Genomic DNA, 14375 nt, shown 5'->3' with positions numbered 1-14375 from the left:
ACTACCATGTATAAAGTTCAATGCATGTGAAAAGGGGAAATGCCTTAGGGTATCTATCTCAGCTTTACAGAATAACTATACATATCCAAAGCTACACATTTTATATATGATATACACAAGGCCGGTCCACCACAATTAAGTGCTTAATCCTCAACAGGAATCGGCGGGAACAAACTACTCTGCGCGTTCTCGCCCAGCCATATAGTCGGCGTCCCATATGTATCATCTGCAAATAGTCGCGCATGCTCAAAAGTCCTCCGATCGGGACTAACACCCAGCCTATCCAACAGCTCGCTCGACTTCTCCGGAATAAACGGCTGTAACAGAATGCCCGCGATGCGCACCGACTCCGCCGCGAAGAAGATGATCTGCTCTACGGCCGCTGTATCGCCTTCCCTGCTCCTTTCCCAGGGTGCTGCTTCTTGTAGGAATTTATTTACCTGTAGTACGTGTTAGGATGCTGCTGTGAAGACGAGAGAGTGTGGCGGCAATAAAGGTCCTGGGACTTACCTCGAACACGAATTCCATAATCTCTTTCAACGCCTTGCTAGGATTTAATTCATCCATATGGCTTGAGACCTGCTCTACGATAGACTCCAGGTATTTCTTCTGGGTATCAACCACCTTAGGGACCGAATGAGACTTCTTCGCGTGCATAGATATCACCGCGTTCCTCACGCTCCAGTTCTTCGACCTGGTAATTCGGTTGAGTAAATTACCTAGACCTCCCTGTAGACCCTTCTTGTACTTATCGACGATGAACTCGTTGCTGTAGTCTGCATCGTTGGCCATCGCAGCGTTGTATATCAGGAAATACCGCATGGTATCTACGCCCCAGCGATCGAGGGCGAAGAAAGGGTTCACCACATTTCCGGTTGATTTAGACATCTTTTGCCGACTCATCAGCCAGTGGCCGTGGCTGAGGACGCACTTTGGTAAGGGTAAGTCCAGGGCCATGAGCAGCGCGGGCCAGTAGATGCTATGGAAACGCACGATATCCTTCCCGACCACGTGTACGTCGGCCGGCCAACCTTTGGCGTGTTCGGAACCGGGTGGCCATACGGGATATCCCGCTACCGTAATGTAGTTAATCAGAGCATCAACCCACACATAGATGGTCTGACTCGGGTCGTCAGGTACAGGAATACCCCATTCCAGACGACTGACAGGCCGGGATATAGATAGATCCTCTAGATTATTCTGGACCCAACTGATCACCCCGGCGAAGCGATTATTGGGGACAACAAAATTCGGGTTATCGGCGTAGAACTTGAGCAGCCTATCTCGAAAAGCCGTCAGCCGGAAATGGTGATTCCTCTCCTCGGTCCATTCCACAGCACTGCCCGTCTCGATGCACGCCATAAACGGCTTTCCCGTCACAGGCGACACGCGCTTCTCGACCATAGAATCGGGGTAGTAAGTCTCGTCGCTAACGCAATACCACCCTTCATGTTTGGACTCGTATATATACCCGCTCTCTCGTAACCTAGCCCAGAAGTATTCGACCGCATCCCTATGTTCCAGGTCCGTCGTGCGAATGTAGTAATCGTATGAAATATTAGCCTTCTTGGCCAGATCTTTGAACGTTTCGGAGTTGGTATCGCACAGCGCCTTCGGGTGAATATCTTGCAGCTCAGCCGCGCGCTGGACCTTCATTCCGTGTTCGTCGGTGCCGGTGCTCAGTATGGCCTGTTTGCCTTTGAGGACTTGCCATCGCTTGAGCACATCTGCTATTATCATACTATATAGGTGGCCGACATGAGGAGCTTCCGGATCAACTAGTTAGCACATACTTGAACTGCTACACATTACTGATACATGACTTACACGCATTGACGTAGAAAATGGGTGTCGTCACATAATACGGCTTGTCCTTGAGCTCTCTGAGGGTTGCGCTGCTGGTGAATAGCTTCCGCGGGGCTTTGTTGCTTCTACATGACTGACATATCCACCCCATGCGCGCCCTTTGCCCGTTCCTAACTGTCGACAATTGCCGGCTCAAGGCCCCCCAGCGGCTCTTCATGACCTAAAGGCTTCCCGTCTTTTGTAATTGCGACAGAATGTTATTGGCCCATCAAGTATGTACTTGTGAAGTTGCTACGTTAGGTAAATACTAATAGTTACATTTTTTGAGTGGGATGATTAAAAAACATCGGCAAAAATGCAATATAACACCGATCAAAATCTTAGTGGGGTAATTTAGGGACTACTGGTACCTGGTACCTGGTTTTAATCTGTCGGTTTAATGCAGTTAGGCAGTATAATTAACTTCACTTTAAGCAATGCATGAAGAAGATATTAGGTATGCTTGAGAGAAGCAATCTCATAATTTATGAGAATGCATAATTACCTGGTATTGTTCGTGAATCAAAGTCATAGCTACCTAGCTAGGAAGATAGCAACAAAAAGCAGCAAGCAGCAAAAAGCAACCGTAGACACCTGCTCACAAATCATGCCATGCGTCGTCCACCTCGAAAAAAAACTTATGCGGAGGGGTTATCATCAACGATTTTGCCGCCCTAGAATCCCTAATATAGGGGCCAAATCATGCCTCCCTTAACTTGCCATAAAAGGGTGTATTGTGCCACTGGTACGAACCTATCGTACAAAACAACGATAGAAATTACGGTAAAACCCGAGATCTCAGTCGAAACGAAGAATAATTCTTGTCAAAGGCTGGAACAACTTAGTCAAAGTGAGACTAATGTTGCCCAGAGGTAGGTAAGAGAAGTCGAATCAGGGATGTGTATCGAACCCAGGCTTGGTACCGAGTCGAAAAAAGGAATTTTGTTGTCCATAAAAACGTTCGTCATGGGTCATCTTGTCCGTAAAAATGACGGCTTCGCAAATAAGACGAATTATAGTTTTCAAGGGTGAAATTGACATCATAGCTGTCAAGAGGTAGCGTTGCCGTGAGACCACCGTCTCTGAAGGTCTGAGAATCTCAGACTGAGATTGAGATCGTCGGAGCTGAAAACTGACATCCTCAAAAAAGTAAAAATCAAATCAAAAAAGCAAAAATCGAGTCCCCCGAGGGCATGGGTGACGTCGCCAAGACACATGTGGCGCCAATACAACGAAGGGGGGGAAAGCTAAGTTCCTTTGAAGAGGAACTGGAGGTCTTCATGTGTGAGAGCTTCTAGAGATGCTTCATCCGAGTTGACAGTTGAATTGATCATGCTAGTCTTCTTCTCCTGTAGCGAAACTATGCGGCTCTCCACAGAATCCTCAATACAGAGACGTTTGATGATGCATGGGCGCGTCTGTCCGATACGATGGCATCGGTCGGCCGACTGCCACTCTGCTGCCGGGTTCCACCACCTACACAAGAGAAATATAGTTAGCACACATTTATCATAGATAGATCAGGGCCAAGCAACTTACGGGTCGACGATGAAGACTCGCGACGCCTCTGTAAGGTTCAGAGCAACGCCGCCCGCCTTCAATGACACCAGGAAACACTCTACATCGACGTTTTTCATGAAATGGTCGATCGAAGCCTGTCGCTGAGCTGGTGTCATACTTCCGTCAAGCATGACCGTCGTGATACCGGCGCGTCGAAGACGCCATTCGATCAGCTGGAGCATCGTGGTGAACTGCGAAAAGATAATTGACTTGTGCGAGGCGCTGTCCGATCGCAGCCTGTGGAGTTCGTGAACAAGTAGCTCGATCTTGGACGACGATGTCCAGTTCTCCATCTTGATGCGATTGATGATGGACGATTTCTTGACGAGCATTGCGTCCTGTTCAATCTCAGGCTGCTCGAGGTCGATAGATAGGGAGATGTGGCAGCGGGGGCAGTCCGGTGCCTCCTGAGAATTAACGTAATGCTGCGCACACGAGCGGCAGAAGTCATGCTTGCACTTGGATCGGATCGCCTCCTCGGCAGGTTCGTCGCAGATGCAGCAGACCATCACGTTCTGCCCTCCCTCTGCATTCTTCTTCAGGATTAGATCGGGGTGGTTAGCGACCTGGCGCATCTGCATGATCAAACCAAAAATATTGGCGTAGTTGTTAAGCAGCACACCTTGAGCTACGTAGGTGTTAAACTTGCGCTGACTGTTGTCCGTAATACTGTTAGCAAAGTCGTTCTCCTCTTCGCTCAAGAATTGGCGATCAACGTAGATCTCCTTGACGGGGAGTTCCATAGCATTCGTATGATCTCGCTTGAGACGGCGAAGCATGATTCTGTCCGTGAGGAGACGGAGTTTGCTAAGGGCCTCCTTGCCTTCGCCGCGGTTACCGTTGCGAGTGATAGGGTGCAGAAGTTCTTGATTGAAGACTGAAATATGTGACATCATGTAGTGACCACCTAAAACTGGTTAGCAAATTCACTTCACCTAGTTTCTTGTATTCATGTAGAGACTTACAATGTGAGCAGTTCTTCATTTCATCTACACACCATTCAAGATTAGAACAAGGACACTCTCTACAGAAATATTCCGCGAATGGTGTAACCTTGAGGAACCGAAGCAGCGAGAAGAACTCTCCAATTCGGTTCTGCAAAGGGGTTCCGGTTAAGCACCAGCGGTACTCAACTTTGAGGGCAAAACATGCCTTCGCAGTCATGGTATTTCTAGACTTTAACAATCCGTTAGTATGGGGGCTGGTAGAGAGGGATTCTGTAATTCTGTAGGCCTACCTTGATACAGTGAGCTTCGTCAAGGATCACGCGGTGGAATTTGATCTGGTGGATAGCACTCTTCTCCTTATATGTACCCTCTTTCCTCGTGAAACCCTTCTCTTGTTTGCGGAATAGCGACTCGAGGGTATTGTAAGACATCAAGATAACGTCAAATTTCTTAAGTTCTTTGGTTGTCAAATTCTTGGCCTTGGCATTAGTACCATGAAATACCAGGGTCTTCAGCTTCCCATCTGTGTAGGACTCAATTTCCGATGTCCATTGCATCAAGGCGACGGGTGGCATCAGCACCAGCGACGGCATCTTCGCTGGGTAGTCGGACATGATCAAAGAAACTGCCTGGATTGTTTTACCAAGACCCATCTCATCTCCCAGTAGACCACCCTTCCACTTCGTTGCTTCCATAGCCTTCATCCAGGCAAGTCCTTCGAGTTGGAACGGCTTTAACTGGCGCGAGATGGTGGCGGGTTGCTCAGCCTTATCGGCCTTGAGAATGGGCATGTTTTCAAGGTCATCCCACATTGTAGTGAGCTCCGGATGGTGCCTCGTCAGTTTCCTCCTCATCGCCTCTTTTCTATTTAGGGGATGACGAACACGGATACCGCGAATGCGATGAAAGCTTCGGGGCTGGGGGGGAAGCGTATTTGTTTGCGAATTAGTTTGCGAATTAGCAGTCGGGTCGTCAAAGTCGGATTCCGAACTATCTTCATCAAGAAGTTCTGCACTGGAGATGTCGAACATGTCGTCAATGGGCTCCTCATCATCAATGTCTTGGTGGGGCTCATCATCACTTTCGGGGTCGGTAAGTTTTGGCTTCTTGAAAGCTGGAACTGACGAAGAAGTAAAACCGCTTTCAGCGCCGGAATCATGAGACATCGCAACACTAGGTCTCTTGCGACCAAGAACCATACCACTCTTAACCGGGGCAGGATCTTCACGGGGTGCCTCCATCATATTCATATCATCTTCCGAATCCTCCTCAGTGTAGGCAATGGGGGCAGGTCGGCGACGTGTAGAGACTCTAGATGAAGTCGAAGAGCCAAGGCCGCTGGACTTTGTGCCTGTTGCAATCGAGTCTTTAGGGAGCTTGGGTAGTTCAACGACCAAGCGCGACCGACTCCTACTTCCCAGCTGAGTAGGTTTTTTAGTTATAGAAGGCGCGGGAGTTACAGCATTGCTAGTTGCTGGGGTTGAATACTCGCTATCCGAAACAGTTGTAGCTGGTGTCTGTGCAGAAGAGGTTGAATTGCCATCAATAGCGGTGGCTTTGGAGGATCTTCCACGTCGTTGAGGAAGGGCAGGCTGTGAGGCAGGAGTACCCCCAGCGCCATCTATTGCAGAACTGTCTCCCGCAGCCTTCGAACGTCTAGTTCGCGGCGCCATGGTGTCGCAAATGTGAGAGTATGCAATTATGATTAGAAGTGAATGATAGTCAACGGAATAAAAGAGCGGTTAGCACATATACGTATAGGTCACGTACGTGAGGCTACCTAAATTAATGGTGAAGGAAATGGTGAATAGGCAGGTTTGGGTTAAGTGGGCTGGAGGGCTGCATGTAAGAAATAGGCAGGCAAAAAAAGGATAAGTCAGCTTTGCCTTTACTCCAATTATTAACGAAGAAACCCGGTGGATATTTCACTAGGGGTTGCTTGCAAAGATTGTATCACAGGCCCCGAGCAACAATGGCAGATCTCAGAGCGCTAAAGAGTAGCGCCAGATCGGGTTGGGTTGTTGATCATTGATGATGGGAAGATGAGAAAGATTCCAGACCGGAGAGAAAGGCGCATAAAGATTTTGGTGGGGAAGGATAGAAGGAAAAGAAGGAAGTGGGTCTTAGTAAGTTACCGGCGCGACCAATACACGCAAACTCGTGACTTGATCGCCCCGGGGGAAGGAACTAAGGGAGGGTCTTTGGATGGGCTGGCCAATAGGAGTACAAAGCTGGCACTTAAAGCCCCTGCAGGTACGCCGGTTCTCCGACTCTAGCGGGAAAGAAGGGCCCGCCACTGCCCCTCAGGTACGCTAAAAAGCAATTAAACTGATAAGATCGCTGCCTGAAACGGAACCACTTAACGCGCCGTTAGCTGCAGTAGGCGGCGTCAACCGTGTGTTAATTCTTTGCTCTATCAAGCTATCTTATTTGTTCAATGAGTCAATACACTTTCTTTTTTTCTTTTCTACCAGACCCCAGCACATAATCAAAACTGGCTGACTGGTAAACCTGAATAGGGGGCTGAGAAGATCCGTAGTTTCCGGCACCTACGTACTTACTCAGGTTTTTCCCTTTCTAGGTCATTAGGGAGATCTTAATAATTAGGTACTACATTCACTTTCACATTCACATTCACTTTTGCCGCCCGTGCTATTCCATCGCACATTCCTTAGACGAGGCTCAGCCTAACTCCGGATTCACACCATCGTTTCGTCTAATTCACGGTCGCTTCGCATCAAGCATTACCTATAGATCTTAATAAGGCCTTAATCGGAGTCCTTTCGGATTCCTTTCGGATTCCTTTTGGAGTCCTTTCAGAGCCCTTTCAGAGCATCTCCCAAGTTGATAAGATGTAAGCTGTGACTTCAGATTGTCTAACTAGCCATAAGAGCCACAAGCAAAACTAACAATTCAACCCAGGCAGCGAAACATTCGGGGGCCTCGATCTGCCCTCACAGATTATCTGGCTTCCCAGAATATTTCGGCCAGGCAAATCCGCGCTAATCACGAGGCTCGCCTTAGGTCTGCTGCTGCTACTGCTGCCTCAGACCAAGCCGTCGCATCCACATCAACAACACAGGATGTAGAAACTACAGAATCCGCAGGGGCCGCAGAAGCCGCAGAAACCGTAGAAGATGGTGAGGACGACGCCGACTCTTCAGTGGCTGCAAACACCCGTCAAGCAACGACCCGAAAGCGGAAGCAGGCAGTTGCGGCGCTTGAGAAAATCAAGAACTCCAAGCCATCCAAACAACGCAAGTCGCGCCGAAATGCCCCTGACAACGAATCCGACGACGAGGTACTTGATAGAAGCGCAGCTCCCGTGCCCGGCCAGCTTGAGAACTGTGAGCAGTGCGGCAAGCGATTCACGGTAACCACGTATTCACGTGCCGGTCCGGAGGGAGGCCTGCTTTGTGCCCAGTGTAGCATCAAGCTAACCAAAGAAGAGAATGCTGCTAAGAGCGCTTCTAAGAAAGGCAAGCAGAAAGCGACCGCGGTTCCTACTAGACGTGAACGAAGAAAGATTCAGAGCCTTATACTGGATGGCCAAATCGGAGTCAAGACCTTGATGACCCTCTGCGTCGAGACCCTAGCTAACAACATTCACCTTGCTGACGATCTCGGTGATCTACCTCTACCTGCTATTGATCGCATATCCAGACAGCTGTCTAAGCGCCGTCTTATGAGCCCTAAGACCCTAGATCTATTCCTCCAGCCCCAAATTCAGGATATCATGATTTATGATGGAGGTCGCCTAGGCTCGGATGACTACACCCGAATTTTCCAAATCTGCTCCAATCTTAAGACCCTCAAATTGCGCAACGCGATCCAATTCAAAGATGACGTCATGGAGTACTTGATCGGAAGACATTTCGCTCTGGATGCCTTCTACATATCTGGCGCGAACCTACTCAGCAATGAAAGCTGGGATAAATACCTAAAGGCGAAGGGACAAAGCCTTCAAAGTCTCCAAGTCTATTTCACAGATCGTCATTTCGGTAACAGCACTGTAGAGTCTCTACGCAAGTACTGCCCATCTCTAACCCGGTTGAAAATATGCCACAACCAAGCAGTCACCGACGAAGGAATAGAACATATTGCACAGCTTCATAAGCTCGAGCACTTAGGTCTGCGTCTTGTCAGTCAGACCCAGACGATGCCTTATGTCAATGTTGTAGAGAAGATAGGGAGCCAGTTGCGTACCCTCTCTATCAGAGATGTCCCTGCTGTTGACGATCGCCTGCTTGATGCAATCCATGAACACTGCGCTCGACTAGTTAAGCTTCGCATCACAAATAGTGAGGTCATGACCGATGCAGGCTTTGTTAGGCTCTTCAAAGATTGGAAGAACAGACCCCTCCTATTCGTGGACCTAGAACTATGCCGTCATATCGACGCAGGAAACCCCAGAATAAACCAGCATATGGTTGGCTTCTGCTCGGGCGGTTTCCGAGCCTTGATGAAGCATTCGGGCAAGCTCTTGAAAAAGCTCAACATCCACGGATGCAGACACATATCCGGTGAGGCGTTTGAAGATGTGTTCGCTGTTGGAAAGGTCTATCCTGATCTTTTAGATCTGGAGATCAGTTTCTGCGAGGAGGTGACAGATCTGATCGTTGGGCTGATCTTCAAAAGCTGTCCCAGTCTAAAGAGACTGAATGTCTTTGGATGCATGAAGGTAAGTCCATTATTTTCCCGTCCATGTTGATAGAATGAGTGGATGAGTGTCACGTCCCAGCCTCTATTTGATCCCCCCCTCCCCCCATACTACTATCACGCTTATGCGACACTTGACACCAGATGTAACTAACAATGTGGCGTGTATAGGTGAAGGACGTGCGAGTCCCTAGAGGCAAAATCTTAGTCGGTGTCCCGAACGCAATAGGGATGATCATCGAAGGTACCGAAGATTGAATCGGATGTGTTTATCCTCCTTTTAAGATACCCGACTTGAACGCATATTAAAGATACCAGGCGTAATGCAGGGCACGGCTCTAAGCATTTGGCGTTTGGTGTTGGAGGCATTTGGCCCTGGTACTGGTTTTTACGACGACATTTACGTGAAGCATAGGCGTTGAAAACAAGTCATTCTATCCGATCAATTATGGTGCATAGCCAGCCTAAAGTGTTTACGGTAGGAAATTGCTTTGCTTTGCTGATATTCTTGTGATTTTTCTTGCGGGACACTGCCGTCGTCAATCAACGAGCATGTCACATATGATGCCACCAAAAAGGTGTCGACGATAATAATCCTTCATTGCGAGTCAATAATCTCCGCGTGCTTTACATGGCTCACAACAAACGTGTACATATCCAGGTAGTCGGCCAGTTGAGTTATTAACTTAGATACCTTGGAGCACGATATGCTAGCTTAGCAATGCGAATGATTCCCTATAATTACTGCCTACCTAAGGTACCTTAGGTATATATAAGTTGATATGCGAAGTGTAGTGTTGTGGCGCCGGAGAGTCACGCCGTAGATAACCGTAGCTTAGAATTGCGCCATCGACTTTGCTCGCTCATAAGTGTGATCCACCTGATAATCATTCGATTACTTTGAAATATTTTCTTCGATTTATATATCGCCTATGCCTCGTCGTGTTAGTACACATTTTCCCTTGTACTATAGTTTTCAACCCTGCTATTTACCATATCCGTGGAGGCTTTCCCCAATAGCACAGCCAAGCCGTTACTTTAAAAACACCCTACTATTCTCATACCCATATCCATTTTTCTCCGCACGCCATCCCGGACGCCCCGCTCCGACTCCGCAGCCGTCCCGAGCGATGGGCTCATCATCCCTCTCCGCGGCCACGCCCGCCGCTCCGTTCGACGTAAAGAAGATCGCCGTCATCGGCGCCGGGCCCAGCGGCTTAGCGGCTGCGAAATATCTACTCGCGCAAGAGGGCGCGTTCCCGCGCATCGACGTCTTCGAGCAGCAGGCTGAGGTAGGCGGCGTGTGGAATTATAGCCCCGTGCCGCGGCCCGCTGAGGCGCTGCCTGTGCCGCAGACCGATGCGCATCCTAGGAGGCCGGATCCGCCGGTTTATGTCCCCCAGGGAAAGGAGAGGGTGCCGCTGTTTCCGTCTCCGATGTACGATGACTTGCACACGAATATCCCGCACACCCTGATGAAGTACTCGGACTTGGCGTTTCCCGAGGGCTGCGACATCTTTCCGACTAGGGGGGATGTACAGGCGTACTTGGTTGAGTACGCGAAGGACGTGCGGCATTTGATTAAGTTCTCTACGCAGGTCACTAATGTTTCGCTACGGAGTGTCGAGGGCCAGCCGAGGGAGCGGGAGCAGTGGGATGTGAGGACTACGGATTTACTTACCGGGGAAGAAACCACGGAGACGTACGATGCGGTGGTCGTGGCGTCGGGGCACTACTCGACACCGTATATCCCGGACTCTGTCGAGGGTATTGCTGCTTTCCACGCCGAGCACCCGGGGGTTATATCGCACTCGAAGCTATACCGCAACGCGGAGCCGTTCCGCGGGAAGAAAGTCGTTGTCGTGGGAACCGGCGCCTCGGGGCTGGACATCGCGGCGCAAATCCAGCGCGTGTGCAAGACGCCCTTAATCCTCTCGGCGCAGACGGCTGCGCCCCCCGAGACTCTCGAACATATTGGAAACCCCGTGCAGGTCGGGCAGATCAAGAGATTTTTGATCGAGGAGAGGGGTGTTGAGTTCTTCCCCCTTGACGGGGATGAGGACGATAGCGCTGAAAAGAAGAACAAAGAGACGGGAGAAACAAGAATCGAAACAGATATCGACGCCATACTCTTCTGCACGGGATACCTCTACACCTTCCCCTTCCTCCCCAACATCCCCCTCGTCACCAACGGCCGCCAAGTCCACGGCCTCGCCAAACACTTCCTACACATCACGCACCCGACCCTCGCCTTCCCCGGGCTCCCCATAAAAGTAATCCCCTTCCCGCTCACCGAGTCCCAAGGCGCCGTCCTAGCACGTCTATGGTCGAACACGCTGCCCCTCCCCCCCGTCTCCGTCCTCGAGCAATGGGCGCGCGAAGACGGCGAGGGGACCAGCGAGGGGAAGTACCACGTCTTCCCCAAGGGCGGGGACGGGCGGTACATTAACGAGTTGCACGAATGGTTGGAGAAAGAAAGTTCGGATTTGGGGAAGAAGAAAAAGGGGAAGGAGCCGCCGCATTGGGACGCCGAGATGCTCTGGCAAAGAGGCATTTACGCCGAGGCGAAGATGCGGTTCGAGAAGATGGGGAAGAAGGCCAAGACATTGGAGGAGCTAGGATTTCGGTATGTGCCTGAGGAGGTAGAGGTGAAGAAGGCGGAGGATGTGGAGGGGAAGGATCCTCATTTGGATGTTGCTGGGTAATCGTATGCATATATCGTTCTTCGGCTAGCAAGCTTTGAGATGGCTAGATGATATAGACCATAGTTAAGAGAAGGAGTATCACGGGGCTATATACCAATATAGATACCTAATTAAACTAGATGGATATAAAATCTACGCTCAAAGAAACGTTATATACAGGGTATACGATAATGTACAGTACAACACACACTTCAGACCCGTCTAAAATCCCAGATAGATCTTAAATCCTTAAATATGACCAATTACGCCATCTCCGTGTAAATGAATCCCACAGAATACAGCGTCGCGCTGCTTCATATCCAAAACCAAAATATCCTACCGGAGGATGGGACTAAGCCCTGGGCGAAAAAAAAAGAATTTACTGCGTCAGCGTCGCCGCGATCTCGCGGTCCTTCGCCGTCCAGTCGTTGAGTTTCGCAAGTATTTCCTCGTCCGAGACGTCTCTCCGGCTACCTCTCCCCTCGAGAGCGCCCTCGAGAACGATACCGCCTAGACCGCATGCGCTGATGTGCCTGAAGTAGAGTAAATGGGCAGGAATGTCCAGTCCGTCGGTACCGCCGTTACAATCGGTGTTCGCGAAACCCTCGCATATCTTGATATCCGAGGGTGCGTATAGAGTGCTATTGCCGTGCTCGTCGGATAACCAGTACTCCGGGCTAGTGTGTCGGTAATCGACGAAGATGGGAGGTACACGTGGGACCGGGTCGTCTAGATGCGTCACGCGGAACTCACCGCCCGGCTGGGCTGTAACGAAGTTGACAAAGGCCTGGTTGCCTACGCGCGGGCTACCGTAGGTGTAGAGGTCGAGTTTATAGCCCATATCTCGGGCATAGGCGGCAGCGATTGTGGCGACAGCTGCACCCAATGAGTGTCCCGTGAAGACGACCTTGTAAGAAGGATTGGCTAGTACAGCTGCCATTACACCGTCCAGCATTTTGTCTTCTATCTCTTTGTACGACAAGAAAAAGCCACTGTGGATTAAGCAGCCGTCCACGAGGTCACAGGGCAACGGTATAAAAACGAGACTATATCAATGTTAGACACATCCTTCGTGATATATACACTAAAGTATCGTAGACGATAAACTTACTCGGCAATGAAATTACGAATCGAATTAGATCCCCTTACGGACGCCACGATCAGCTTATTGGTATCATCCGTCGAGACAAAGCCTTGGATATCAGTGAGGTGTCCACTTATAAAGTGTTAGCCAGATATGTTATTTCTTCATATCCCTTTCACGCCTATGATTTGAAGTAATAGCCATGATAGTCAGTGACTTACGAGAAGGTCGCTACCACCTTAGCACCAGAAGAAGTGACATCCGGACAGGCGTCATTGGCGCAAGTGACAGTGGAATTCAGCTTTACCTTACTGTTGCAATAGGCTGCTGCGGAATACTGAGCGAATATTTTGAAGGTCGAAATGTCGCCCGCGGTAACCGAACCTGTTTATCTATTAACATAACCTTCCACTTGGGAAAATCTTTAAGAGACATACTGCCATTGCTAATCTCAAGGTGAGTAGCAGGAACCGGGCTCGCAGTAGCAAGCAAGGCAAAGGCAGAGGCTAGGACGCAACTAAACCGCTTCATCTTGGGATAGGATTAGAGAATATGAGAAGAAACTTGTGTATTCCGTGTGGATGTCTTGTACTTATTATCATTATTATTATGGTAAGGGAGAGAGAATATATGTCAGCGTGTGGTTTCGAGACACGCCGATCTCTCTCCCATATTGATCTTATATACCTACCTATGTAGGTAGGTTACTCTGTACAGACATGGAGACATGGAGAATCCGTGTTTCGATTTGGCTAAGTCGGCCCTAACAGCCCGAGTTTAAAACATGAAGAAACTCTTTTCCGATCTGGAGGTTTCAACTGTTTAGAAACGCTTTCCTGAGCCACAATCCTAGCCATACCAAGTCTAGCACGGGTACCGTGCATGGGTAGCAACGCAAGTATGTACGCGGTAGCCTTCCAGGTTCCCCATGTTTTAGAGTAACAGGTGAGTCAGCGCTGGGTAGTCCGAAGGGTTAGAAATCGGAAAACGGCCCCTATACGCAGGACCTTCTAGGCATTGTTTGAGGTGGTGGTTAGGGAAGCTTGGGGGCCCGCGGCGGTGAAGGATATTGATTGGTCGCTAGAGCATCCATGGAGCGACCGATTAATAACCCGAATCGGAATGCTTCTAACCTTCTTATTCGCTGCTTGATCCCGAAGTGAGAATATCTACAAGACATACATAGAAGCTCAGCGCTCGCATATGGCGTCTATCTCGGGGAATACACTGTAGTCAGCCATCCCAACGGTTCAGTCGTGTAGTAGAAACATGGTGACACTGACAAGATCTTTAGTCTGGAATAGGACATTGAATAATGAGACATTAAAGGGGCTATGGGGTATCAAAGAAGGATTATAAGATTTAAATCTACATATAGCTTAAATCCTATTAAGGTTCTTACGTCCTCGCTAATCGCTCCCCAACACAAACAGACGCAAATAGATCAACTTTGCCCACGTGAAGCTATGTACATTCTGGGTAGGTGCTTAAGGTTTGTGACACGTGCAAGGATAATCGCCTATGCGGACCCATGCAGACACATGCTTGGCACTTGATTGGATGAACCTTATATCGTGGCTTGCCTTACTAAAAGCC

General features: G+C 49.3%; 5 protein-coding genes across 5 annotated transcripts; 2 read left to right on the top strand and 3 right to left on the bottom strand.

Annotated features, from left to right (window-relative positions):
* Positions 1-23: 23 nt before the first annotated feature.
* F5Y00DRAFT_230250 (tRNA synthetases class I (M)-domain-containing protein) lies at positions 24-2141 on the bottom strand. The gene is made up of 3 exons (XM_048006880.1): positions 1828-2141; positions 511-1766; positions 24-440 (listed from the first exon to the last, which is right to left on the bottom strand). Exons 1-3 carry the CDS (start codon positions 2021-2023, stop codon positions 144-146), a joined length of 1749 nt encoding a protein of 582 aa, XP_047867539.1. The 5' UTR covers positions 2024-2141; the 3' UTR covers positions 24-143.
* Positions 2142-2826: 685 nt separating this feature from the next.
* On the bottom strand, positions 2827-6179 carry F5Y00DRAFT_13653 (SNF2 family N-terminal domain-containing protein). The gene is made up of 4 exons (XM_048004299.1): positions 4643-6179; positions 4371-4581; positions 3385-4312; positions 2827-3321 (listed from the first exon to the last, which is right to left on the bottom strand). Exons 1-4 carry the CDS (start codon positions 6023-6025, stop codon positions 3093-3095), a joined length of 2751 nt encoding a protein of 916 aa, XP_047867538.1. The 5' UTR covers positions 6026-6179; the 3' UTR covers positions 2827-3092.
* A 546-nt stretch (positions 6180-6725) lies between these two features.
* On the top strand, positions 6726-9730 carry F5Y00DRAFT_230248 (RNI-like protein). Its single transcript, XM_048006879.1, has 3 exons — positions 6726-7206; positions 7275-9033; positions 9183-9730. Coding segments are annotated over exons 1-3 (1848 nt in total). The 5' UTR covers positions 6726-7204; the 3' UTR covers positions 9270-9730.
* A 215-nt stretch (positions 9731-9945) lies between these two features.
* F5Y00DRAFT_13636 (FAD/NAD(P)-binding domain-containing protein) lies at positions 9946-11895 on the top strand. The gene has a single exon (XM_048004295.1). It carries the CDS (start codon positions 10142-10144, stop codon positions 11714-11716), a length of 1575 nt encoding a protein of 524 aa, XP_047867536.1. The 5' UTR covers positions 9946-10141; the 3' UTR covers positions 11717-11895.
* Positions 11896-13711, bottom strand: F5Y00DRAFT_13640 (alpha/beta-hydrolase). Its single transcript, XM_048004296.1, has 4 exons — positions 13217-13711; positions 13001-13163; positions 12807-12911; positions 11896-12741 (listed from the first exon to the last, which is right to left on the bottom strand). Exons 1-4 carry the CDS (start codon positions 13308-13310, stop codon positions 12075-12077), a joined length of 1029 nt encoding a protein of 342 aa, XP_047867535.1. The 5' UTR covers positions 13311-13711; the 3' UTR covers positions 11896-12074.
* Between the last annotated feature and the right edge of the window lie 664 nt (positions 13712-14375).

The sequence above is a fragment of the Daldinia vernicosa genome, assembly GCF_022497035.1.
Source record: "Daldinia vernicosa strain CBS 139.73 unplaced genomic scaffold F5Y00scaffold_10, whole genome shotgun sequence".
Lineage (NCBI taxonomy): Eukaryota > Fungi > Ascomycota > Sordariomycetes > Xylariales > Hypoxylaceae > Daldinia > Daldinia vernicosa.
This window is presented reverse-complemented; position numbering and strand designations above follow the sequence as displayed.